This window comes from Oncorhynchus tshawytscha, linkage group LG31, assembly GCF_018296145.1.
Source record: "Oncorhynchus tshawytscha isolate Ot180627B linkage group LG31, Otsh_v2.0, whole genome shotgun sequence".
In the NCBI taxonomy this organism is placed as follows: Eukaryota; Metazoa; Chordata; class Actinopteri; order Salmoniformes; family Salmonidae; genus Oncorhynchus; species Oncorhynchus tshawytscha.
This window is the reverse complement of record NC_056459.1, coordinates 917,451-929,665: the sequence shown is the minus strand read 5'-3', so window position 1 is coordinate 929,665 and position 12,215 is coordinate 917,451. Positions and strand designations below refer to the sequence as shown.

At 43.5% G+C, this 12,215-nt stretch overlaps 1 protein-coding gene across 1 annotated transcript; it reads right to left on the bottom strand.

The window, feature by feature from the left end:
- Nucleotides 1-4,118: 4,118 nt before the first annotated feature.
- Nucleotides 4,119-7,089, bottom strand: aqp10b (aquaporin 10b). Its single transcript, XM_024396219.2, has 6 exons — nucleotides 6,917-7,089; nucleotides 5,862-5,988; nucleotides 5,584-5,721; nucleotides 5,294-5,412; nucleotides 4,884-5,101; nucleotides 4,119-4,672 (listed from the first exon to the last, which is right to left on the bottom strand). Exons 1-6 carry the CDS (start codon nucleotides 7,001-7,003, stop codon nucleotides 4,453-4,455), a joined length of 909 nt encoding a protein of 302 aa, XP_024251987.1. The 5' UTR covers nucleotides 7,004-7,089; the 3' UTR covers nucleotides 4,119-4,452.
- Nucleotides 7,090-12,215: the final 5,126 nt, after the last annotated feature.

The window sequence follows — 12,215 nt, the reverse complement described above, 5'->3', positions numbered from 1 at the left end:
TATACGAGGCAGATGGTGTTGTGTGGATGAGCGATTTTCTGATGTCAACATGGGGAACAGAGTGCCCCGTGGTGGTGGAGTTATGGTATGGGCAGGCATAAGCTATGGACAACGAACACAACATTTAATACTTGGGAGTCCACCTGTAGTAAATTCAATTGATTGGACATGATTAGGAAAGGCACACCTGTCTATATAAGGTACCACAGTTGACAGTGCATGTCAGAGCACAAACCAATGAGTTCGAATAAATTGTCCGTAGAGGTTCGAGAAAGGATTGTGTCGAGGCACAAATTTGGGGAGGGGTACCAAAACATTTCTGCAGCATGGAAGGTCCCCACGAACACAGTGGCTTCCATTATTCTTAACCACCAAGACTTCCTAGAGCTGGCCGTCCGGCCAAACTGAGCAATCACAGGAGAAGGGCTTTGGTCAGGGAGGTGACCAAGAACCTGATGGTCACTGACAAAAGATCCAGAGTTCCTCTGTGGAGATGGAAGGACAACCATCTCTGCAGCACTCAACCAATCAGGCCTTTATGGTATAGCGACCAGACGGAAGCCACTCCTCAGTAAAAGGCACATAACGGCCCGCTTGGAGTTTGCCTAAAGGCTCCTAACTGGTCTGATGAAACCAAGATTGAACTCTTTGGCCTGAATGGTCTGGTCAGGTCTGGAGGAAACCTGGCACCATCCCTATGGTGAAGCATGGTGAAGGCAGCATCATGCTGTGGGGTTGTTTTACAGTGGCACGGACTGGGAGACTAGTCAGGATCGAGGGAAAGATGAACATAGCAAAGTACAGAAAGGTCCTTGATGAAAACCTGCTCCAGAGCGCTCAGGACCTCAGACTGGGATGAAGGTTCCCCTTCCAACAGGACAATGACCCTAAGCACACAGCCGAGACAACACAGGAGTTGCTTTCAATGTCTAGGGTGGCCCTGTCAGAGTCCAGACTTGAACCCGATCAAACATCTCTGCAGAAACTTGAAAATGTGTGCAGCGAGGCTCCCCATCCAACCTGAACCTCTTGAGATGATCTGCAGAGAAGAATGCGAGAAACTCCTCATACAGGTGTGCCAAGCTTGTAGCATCATACCCAAGAAGACGCGAGGCTGTAATCACTGCCAAAGGTGCTTCAACAAAGTACTGAGTAAAGAGTCTGAATACTTATGTAAATGTCATTATGGGGTATTGTGTGTAGATTTGAAGGGGAAGAAACTATTCAATTTTAGAATAAGGATGTAACGTAACAAATTCAAGGGGTCTGAATACTTTCCGAATGCACTGTATATACAGTACCAGTCAAGTTTGGACACACCTACTCATTCCAGGGTTTTCTTTTACTATTTTCTACATTGTAGAATAATAGTGAAGACAAACTATGAAATAACACATATGGAATAATGTAGTAAACCAAAAAGTGTTAAACAAATCACAATATATTTGATTCTTCAAAGTAGCCACCCTTCGCCTTGATGACAGCTTTGCACCCTGTTGGTATTCTCTCAACCAGCTTCACCTGAAATGCTTTTCCAACAGGCTGAGCACTTGTTGGCTGCTTTTCCTTCACTCTGCGGTTCAACTCATCCCAAACCTTCTTAATTGGGTTGAGGTCGGGTGATTGTGGAAGCCAGTTCAACTGATACAGCACTCCCATCACTCTCCTTCTTGGTCAAATAGCCCTTACACAGCCTGGGAGTTGTGTTAGGTCATTGTCCTGTTGAAAAACAAATTATAGTCCCATGAAGAGCAAACCAGATTGGATGGCGTTTCGCTGCAAAATGCTGTGGTAGCCATGCTTGTTAAGTGTGCCTTGAATTCTAAATAAGTGTCACCAGCAAAGCACCCCCACACCAACACAACTCCTCCTCCAAGCTTCACGGTGAGAACCACACAAATGCAGAGATCATCCATTCACCTACTCTGCGTCCCAAAGACACTGTGTTGGATCCAAAAATCTTACATTTGGTCTCAACCGACCAAAGGACAGATTTCCACCGGTTTAATGTCCATTTCTCGTATTTCTTGACCCAAGCCAGTTTCTTCTTCTTATTGGTGTGGTTTCTTTGCAGCAAATCGACCATGAAGGTCTGGTTCACAGAGTCTCCTCTGAACAGTTGATGTTGAGATGTGTCTATTACTCTAATGAACTTATCATCTTCAAATCAAATTTGATCTGTAACATACATGTCTAGCAGATGTTATTGTGGGTGTAGTGAAATCCTTGTTTCTAGCTCCAACAGTTTAGTAATACCTAACTGAAGCATTTATTTGGGCTGCAATTTCTGAGGCTGGTAACTCTAATGAACTTATCCTCTGCAGCAGGGGTAACTCTGGGTCTTCCTTTCCTGTGCCCGTACTCATGAGCCAGTTTCATCATAGCGCTTGATGATTTTTGCGACTGCACTTGAAGAAACCTTCAAATAAATGTTCCACATTAAAGTAATGATGGACTGTCATTTCTCTTTGTTTATTTGAGCTGTTCTTGCCAATATGGACTTATCCCTATTTGGTAAAAGACCATCTTCTGTATACCACCCCTACCTTGTCAGAAATGCATTGAGGAAAGAAATTCCACAAATTAACTTTTAACACCTCCAGGTGACTACCTCATGAAGCTGGCTGAGAGAATGCCAAGAGTGTGCAAAGCTGTTATCAAGGCAGAGGTTGGCTACTTTGAAGAATCGCAAATATATTTTGATGTTTGACACTTTTTGGGTTACTACATGATTCCATATGGGTTATTTCATACAGTAGTTTTTATCTAAACTATTATTCTACAATGTAGAAAATTGGTGTCAACTTTTGACTGGTACTGTATTTTCCTACATTTTGTTACGTTCTAGCCGTATTCTAAAATGTATTAAATACTTTTTTTCTTTATCAATCTATACACAATAACCCATATTGACAAATTAAAAACAGTTTTTTTTTAAATGTAAGCAAATGTATAAAAGTCGAGGCAGGGATTACAGCCTCGAGTATTCTTAGCACACCTGTATTTAGCCCGGGTAGGCCGTCATTGTAAAATAAGAATTTGTTAGTAACTGACTTACCTAGTCAAATATAGGTTAAATAAAAATATATATATATTTTCCCCATTTTTCTCTGCAGATCCTCAAGGTCTGTCGGGTTGGATGGGGATCGTCGCTGCACAGCTATTTTCAGGTCTCTCCAGAGATGTTCGATCGGGTTCAGTCCAGGCTCTGGCTGGGCCACTCCAAGTACATTCAGAGACTTGTCCCGAAGCCACTCCTGCATTGTCTTTGCTGTGTGCTTAGGGTCGTTATCTTGTTGTGAGGTGAACCTTCGCCCCAGTCTGAGGTCCTGAGTGCTCTGAAGCAAGCAGGTTTTCATCAAGGATCTCTGTACTTTGCTCTGTTCATCTTTCACTTGATCCTGACTAGTCTCCCAGTCCCTGCCGCTAAAAACCGCCACCACCGTGCTTTGCGGTAGGGATGGTGGCAGGTTTCCTTCAGATGTGACGCTTGGCATTCAGACCGCAGAGTTCAATCTTGGTTTCATAACACCACAGCATTTTGTTTCTCATGGTCAGTCCTTTAGGTTCCTTTTGGCAAACTCCAAGCAGGCTGTCATGTGCCTTTTACTGAGGAGTGGCTTCCATCTGGCTACTACCATAAAGCCCTGATTGGTGGGGTGCTGCAGAGATGGTTGTCCTTCTGGAAGGTTCTCCCATTTCCACAGAGGAACTCTGGAGCTCTGTCAGTGACCACCAGGTTCTTGGTCACCTCCCTGACCAAGGCTCTACGGATAATCCATTCGGCCTAATGGCTTGGTTTTTGCTCTGACATGCACTGTCAACTGTGGGACCTTTATATAGACGTGTGTTCCTTTCCAAATCACGTCCAATCAATTTAATTGACCAGAGATGGACTCCAAGTTGTAGAAACATTCAAGGATGATCATTGGAAACAGGATGCACCTGAGCTCAATTTCGAGTCTCACAGCAAAGGGTCTGAATACTTATGTAACTAAGGTATGTTTATTTTTTAGATATTAGCAAAAATGTGTGTAGATTGAGGAAAAGTTTTTATTTAATCCATTTTAGAATAAGGCTGTAACATAAAATGTGGAAAAAGGGAAGGGGTCTGAATACTTTCCGAAGGTACTATAGATAAATAATGATTCCGCTTTTATTTTCCATCTGTATTGTGGTCTGTGTGCTGAATTGCCATACATGTTATGTGCCGTTTCAAAATAAATGTGAACGGACTTTGCTTTATCAAGCCTTTACTTCTGTCCAGTCATTGAAGAAGCTTTATATATTGTATTTTTAATTTAGGCACATTTACAACTACAGTATTTTATACAGATAGATAATTATAAACAGAGGAATGATTGTGACACATACACTAGTGTCTTGCAAAGAGTGTAATCTTATAGCCCTTTAGGATATAACCGTTTAAAATCCCACTTAGATTTTCCCATTTCACATGATGGTTCCATCAAGTCCATCCTTAGGGTCTTTTTTTTCTGGATGTAGCTCCACTGCCTGCCTGCTCTCAGTGGCCTGTCCTTGGGCTGAGGACTCCGAGATGAGCCCCTTCTCTGGATGGTGGACCTCAATGAGGAGCTCGTAGATCAGTGTGCCTACCAGAGCGCCGGCACAAGTGGCCACTAAAGGCACCCACCACCAACCACGTCCCGCCCTGAGAGGGAAAGAAAGAAACAGTAACATCTCTTACCTGCTATCTGTATCAGCGTATACACAATGTCAAAGTACAATACTTTGCGTTCAGCTTAAGATCCTCGTGTGAATTTCAAGATCCCCCTAAAAATGCCTAACATATTAAAGTACTTGTTTGGTTTACTTAAACAAGGGCATTAAGAGTGTCAAAATATGTAGCAGAACTGACTTACTTAAACACCTCATCCCCCCAGCCAGCAATGTATGTGAACAGTCTAGGCCCAATGTCCCTGGCTGGGTTCAGGGCGTAGCCGCTGTTGGAGCCCATGGAGACTCCGATCACCAACACCACAGCTCCCACCAGCACCGGCTGCAGACCTGCAGGCGCCGGGCTGTTCCTGCTGTCCCCCAGAGCCAGGATACACACCATGAGAGCAGCCGTGCCAACCACCTGGAGGTGGTGAGCCGGTTAACCACTACAGAGCAGTGACACCATGATGGCTGAGGCGCCATTCAACCTCTCCCAAATGATTGATAACAAATCAGCCCTTAGCAAAATACCTGATTGAGTCTTCCAGGTACAAATACATTTCCAATGTGTTTATGTTAGTTATCCTATATTCATGTAAAAGGGGGTTCCAACCTGGTCCATGATGCCCCCCCACAGGCTCAGGTAGTCAGCAGGGTATGTGGAGAAGATGCCTGCTGTGGCTTTGGGACCACTCACTGTCAGGTGACCACCGCTGTAAAACTGTATAGCATCTGTGAATGGAAACGCACAATCATGCTCCAGCCATAACTTTTGATTTTCTAGTAATCAAGGTTGATATTCTACATTTTCCCCTTACCACAGTACTGCTGGGCTACAGTGGCAGCAGCCATAACTTTAGATTTTCTAGTATTCAAGGTTGATATTCTACATGTTCCCCTTACCATAGTACTGCAAGGCTACGGTGGCAGCAGCCATAAAGGCCCCCAGAATCTGGAACAAGACGTAGAAAGGCAGGCGTGTCCAAGGATGCCTGCCCAGAAAGCAGAGGCTGAGAGACACTGCAGGGTTCAGGTGAGCACCTTTGAGAGAACAAAACAACCATTATTTGATCATGTATCAACTATTTTATCAAGATATGTATCAACTATTTTATCAAGATATGGCCTCTTTCTTTCCTCTCCCTCATCCACATGTATAGATTTACACTCATAGACTTTACCTGACACCCCACGGGAAACATAGACTCCAAAGGTAGTTCCCAGAGCGAAACCCAGATTGATTGACAGGTAGTGACCGTTACTGTTTTCAGATGTCGTTACCTGGGCAACGGAGCCACATCCAAACAGCTGCAGTTACAACAAAACAAGGCCTGTATCAGAGGAGTTACATCCCTAATGCATCATATCCCCATTTTTTAAAACTACTGCTTGAATTGAGATGTCAAATAATCTCAGAATTTACTGTCATGGGTAATAAATCAGGTAACCAGGAAGGCCTATATCAAATATCAATTGAAAGTGGTTCCCCATTGTCTTTTACTCAAATAGTGGGGTAACCTCAGAGTACCAACCAAGATTAGGCATGTTTGGCTGATAAGTCAGTCTTTACAGTCCACTGTTCTTAGGAAGTGTATCGCTTTATGATTTTGTTGTGCGCTATAATTTTTTATTGACCCTGGCAAGAGCAACAAGGCATTAATCTCAAGGCTTGGGGCATGTTCAATAGGGCAGAACGTTTATAATATTGCAAACCGAAATGTACAAACATTCTCTTTTCCAAATTACTCAAACTCTACTGATTTAGGAATTCCCTCCCACACCTCTCCTTCCACTCATGCTCTCTTTCGCTCTTTCTCAGAGGTCAAAGTCCTTGGTTAGCCATTGTAACGATCCACCAATAGCACAAATGGGGTTTTGCAAGCACTTACAATTCAAAACAAGATCAGAGCGAGATAGCGTGTGGAAGGACTGGAGATTCAAATTAGAATAATAGAAACATTAAATGCCAAAGTTATCCTTAGTTGGATTGCACCTGCGCTGTCCCTTCCACCATTCACTGTACTTTGACAGACCGACCAATGGACAGATGTCTTGAGGAATAAGGCTCAACCTGAAGGATACACACCAACACACATATACAATCCTTGAAATACTACAATCATCTCGCTCTGCCTAACCTCAACCCTTACAACTGAGATACTAGAAGGACAAGTCTCTCCAACCATTCCTACAGAGCAGCATGTACTATTCTGCCCAGTATCAGAAAGGCACTCACAATCATGATGTAGACCCCCAGGCACTCAGCCAAACACTCTCTGGCAAGGCTACTCCTGATTCGAAATTTATTTAGCAGTCGGTCCATCCCTGTAGCATGTTTTGGACACCAAAAAGGAAGCTAATATAATGTCCTCATCAGTAGTACTACGTAACTTGGACAGTGAACTTTTCCTCTCCGGCTGACTATTAACACATTCACGACTGAGAAGGCTTGCACTCATACCCGCAATCCTCTACGTCACTTGTTTTACGGCATGACTGAGGCTTGTGTATGTAGAAGGGTTATCAATCTGTGGGTCATTCCACGAATAGAGTAGTTTCTGTGTTCTTTTTAAGTAGGAATTGTGCAACAATATTACATTTGTTTTTTATATTAAATGAAGAGCCCTTTAAAACAAAATTGGGGGGGGGGGTCAGCTTTAATATTGGAACTAGATTGTGGTTTCTATCAATGTAATTGTCTACATCATTTCCAATCCCCCATATTTATTGTATAACTATATATTATTTGAAATATATATATATTTTTCCTTAACCCTACCACTTTCCCCTAACATTCTATTGGTTGCAAGAATTTTGTATCATAATTTAAGTAGAAAAAACGCTATGTTTTGAATCCAGCGTTGTTTTGTGTATCAGTTCTTAAACCATGTGCCTTGGAATTGGTGCATCGAAAATATTTTGCAATCTGTATGGCACAGCTGTAAATTTGTTGATCTAGCTCCAACAGTGCAGTAATATCTAACAATTACCAACAATACACACAACCTAAAAGTAAAATAATGGAACTAAGGAATATATAAATATTAGGATGAGCAATGTCAGTGGCATAGACTAAAATGCAGTATATACATATGAGATGAGTAAAGCAAAAATATGTAAACATTGTTAGAATGACTCATGTTCCATTATTACATTTCAAGTCTATGTATATGGGGCAGCAGCCTCTAAGGTGCAGGGTTACGTAACCGGGTCAAAGCCGCCTAGTGATGGTTATTTAACAGTCTGATGGCCTTGAGATAGAAGATGTTTTTCAGTCTCCCGGTCCCAGCTTTGATGCACCTGTACTGACCTCGCCTTCTGGATGATAGTGGTGTGAACAGGCAGTGGCCGGGTGGTTGTTGTCCTTGATGCTCTTTTTGGCCTACCTGTGACATCGGATGCTGTAGGTGTTCTGGAGGGCAGGGAGTTTTCCCCGGGTGATGCGTTGGGCAGTGTGATAGATAAATGATATATTTACCTGATTTGTATGACATGAATAATTAACGATTATATACACTTAACTAATAGTGAGACATTTCTCACCTTCATTCTGAGTGAACTGAGAGGAGTCTTTTGAAGCTTGGCCTAGCAACTGATTAATGATGGCCAGGTAAAGACCTACAGCTGGCATTCCCTAGATAAGATGAGGTGGGTGTAACCGAGATAAATAGAGCCTGGGGGAGTAGAACATAATACTTATTGTGTCTAATTATCCTGGCATCTGGGAGACAACACCAGAGGCAGATGACAACAGGATGAACCCAAAGTGGCTTATGGTGCCCCCCTATCTATATGGGAAGGGTGGAACCAAACATCCTTGATATCAGCTATATTTTAAAAAACTGTGCATTGTCTGTAAAGGCTGCTCAGCCCAACAGTCAAGACTGTTGAGTTGACCGGTTTCATTATTGCAATAATGAATTGATTTTAAATAAAGATGATTGTTTGAAGAAATTACAGTCTCAGTACTGAATTTCCCCGACTTCAGACTGACTCTGTAGTGCCCTGCGGTTGCGGGTGGTGCAGTTGCCATACCAGGTGGTGATACAGCCCGACAGGATGCTCTCAATTGTGCATCTGTAAAAGTTTGTAAGGTGTTTAGGTGCCAAGCCAAATTTTGTGCTTTCACCACACTGTCTGTGTGGGTGGACCATTTCAGATTGTCAGTGATGTGTTCGCCAAGGAACTTGAAGCTTTCCACCTGCTCCTCTGCGGTCCCGTCGATGTGGATCCTCTGGTGTTTCCTGAAGTCCACGATCAGCTCCTTTGTTTTGTCGACATTGAGTGGGAGGTTATTTTCCTGTCACCACACTCTCAGGGTCCTCACCTCCTCTACTGTAGGCTGTCTCGTCATTGTTGGTAATCAGGCCTAATACTGTTGCGTCGGAGGCGTGTGTGGCCACGCAGTAATAGATGAACAGGGAGTACAGCAGGGGGCTGAGCTTAATGATGAGCTTGGAGGGTACTATGGTGTTGAATGCTGAGCTATAGTCAATGAACAGCATTTTTACATAGGTATTCCTTTTGTCCAGATGGGATAGGGCAGTGTGCAGTGCGATTGCATCGTCTGTAGATCTTTTGAGACGGTAAGCAAATTGAAGTGGGTCTAGGGTGTCAGGTAAGATAGAGGTATTATGATCATTAATTAGCCTATCAAAGCACTTCATGATGACAGAAGTGAGTGCTTCGGGGCGATAGTCATTTAGTTCAGTTACCTTTGCTTTCTTGGGTACAGGAACAATGGTGGCCCTCTTGAAGCATGTGGGAACAGCAGACTGGGATAGGGAGAGATGGAATATGTCCATAAACACTCCAGCCAGCTGGTCTGCCCATGCTCTGACGACGCGGCTAGGGATGCCGTCTGGGCCGGCAGCCTTGCGAGGGCTAACATGCTTACATGTCTTACTCACGTTTGCCACGGAGAAGGAGAGCCCACAGTTCTTGGTAGCGGGCCAGGTCCGTGACACTGTGTTATCCTCAAAGCCGGCGGAGGGGTTTAGCTTGTCCGGAAGCAAGACGACAGTGTCCGCGACATGGCTGGTTTTCCCTTTGTAGTTTGTGATTGTCTGTTGACCCTGCCACATACGTCTCGTGTCGGGGCCATTGAATTGTGACTCCACTTTGTCTCTATACTGACATTTGCCTGTTTGCTTGCCTCACGGAAAGAATAACTACACGTTGTATTCAGCCATATTCCCAGTCACCTTGCAGTGGTTCGCACTTTCAGTTTTGCATGAATGCTGCCATCTATCCACGGTTTCTGGTTAGGCTAGGTTTTAAAATACCGTATACAAAAAGGTTGTAGTCAGTCAGTCAGTCAGACAATCCAATCCGCCAACAGATCTCCAGCGGAGAAAGGCCACAGAGGCAAAGAGTGGATCCGATCCTGGGTAAACTCTATTAGGCTACAAAACACACGTTTAACGGGAACAAAACCAACGGAATAGAGAAGCTTCGGAACTGAGGGTTGAACACATCCTCATTCACGTCTCCATCACAACCCCCACTTTTGCGCAGCTGATGCTGGCTATTTAATTGGGAATTAAAGGGAAAGCACCCTATTGGAAGGAGAAGCACTGAGACGGTTCAGAAAAATTCAGGGCCGTCACAATATGTGGTTTCCAGTTTGCAAAAGGTCCAGTGAAGACCTTTGAGGGCAGTCGTGGTATCGGCTTGAGGGGGAATATACACCGCTGTGACTATAACCGAAGAGAATTCTCTTAGGAGGTAATACGGTCGGCATTTGATTGTGAGATATTCTAGGTCGGGTGAACAAAAGGACTTGTGTTTCTGTATGTTATCACAATCACGAAACATAAACCCCCACCTTTTTTCTTCCCGGAGAGTTCTTCTTTCCTGTCTGTGCAATATACTGAGAACCCAGCTGGCTGTATGGACAGGGACAGTATATCCAGAGAGTGCCATGTTTCTGTGAAACAGTATGTTACAATCCCTGATGTCTCTCTGGAAGGAGATTCTCGACCACTTTATTATCCAGAGACTGAACATAAGCGAGTAATATACTCAGAAGCGGTGGGTGGTGTGCACACCTCCTGAGTCGGACTAGAAGACCACTCTGAATACCTCTTCTCCACTGGCGATGTTTTGGATAAGCCTCTGGAATCAGTTCAATTGCCCTGGGGGTTAGGAACAACGGAAACTCGGGAAAGTCGTATTGCTGGTCAGTTACCGCCGCTCCGATATCCAAAAGTTATTTCCGGGTTTATGTAATAACACAAAACATTTCCTGGGCTAATAAAAAACTAAATGCTGTGAAGTTACTTAAGAGCTGCCGTATCTGTCGGCGCCAAGTTTGTATTTGAGTTTCACCATAATATTTGCTGTAATATAAAGTTCTGTCTTTTCTGGTGGATTAAACAGAAATTGCAACCACATTTCTATTGGTTGTTTTAAAAATAGCGATAAAAAATGGAGATTATTTCATTTTCAAATAACCGAAAGTCGGAGGTTGTAACCTGAATAGAGGGGAAATGGCCATTCTTTACTAATCTGCTAGAGAACCAGTTTGGATTTAAGTAAAGCTTTTGTATGACTGAAGCCTTTAGTATTTAATCATTTCTACCCCCCGAATTCAAATTCATTTTATAAATAGGCCCGTTTAATTTTGTCAGGCTTGCCATTCCAAATAGAATTGAATAATTTTAGCTTATATAATTTTATAAACAAGTCATTAGCTTAGTGATTTTTTCACAAATAGACAGGCATTTTTGTTTCCATTGGATTACCTCTTGTCCTCTTGAAAATGCGCAGCAGCCTTGACAAAGGTATTGGGTGTACACCTTATGAAATGTTAACAAGACGACCAATTAACACCCCAGGGGTGAGACCTATGACTGACCGACAGATAGACATAACTGAGACCATCTTGAGTACATGAAGGAACTAACTTCTGTTGTAAATTTTCTCCACTCTCACACTAGGAAGGCAGCAGAACCAATCCCAGAGGTCCAGATGGCACCATCTCTCCCATTCCAGGTTACTCCCAGGTTGGCAACCATCCTGCTTTTGGACACAGAGGAGGAAAGAGGCTGAGATCCACCGATGAGGAGGGCCGGAGGAGAAAAGGGGAAGACCACAGCCAGAGGGCCAAGACCAAAGGTCAGAAGAACCAACAGAGGGTTCAAGCCACAGAACCTGAAGAGTCATCAGATGTCGAGGAAACCATCATACACACACACTATGGTTGTGAAACAAGAAAATCGCAACCATGGAAACACACATGCAGGGTATTTATTGCTCTCACATCCTACCCGTTCCCTTTGTGGACGGGGATGTGGAGAATAATAAATGGGTGAAAGCAGTGACATACATAGGATTACAGGGGAAGGGGAACACATCTGGCACACGGGTAATGATTTTCCATAAACCCACCTCCATCGTCTTTCTGTGGGAAACCCAGGTAGTACCAATTGGAAAGGAGGAGTTTGGATGTTAATTATTCCATTTTATGCAAAGTAACAATACCAGGGTTAGACAAAGAAACAGCAATTATACTATTCTGATGTTGGTCACTA

Coding starts and splice junctions, on each gene's coding strand:
- aqp10b (XM_024396219.2), bottom strand. CDS start 7,003: ATGGACCGACTGCTAAATAAATTTCGAATCAGGAGTAGCCTTGCCAGA. Junction 5,722..5,861: donor TGTTTCCCGTGGGGTGTCAG/GTAAAGTCTATG, acceptor GTTCTCTCAAAG/GTGCTCACCTGAACCCTGCA. Junction 5,413..5,583: donor CGTAGCCTTGCAGTACTATG/GTAAGGGGAACA, acceptor TTCCATTCACAG/ATGCTATACAGTTTTACAGC.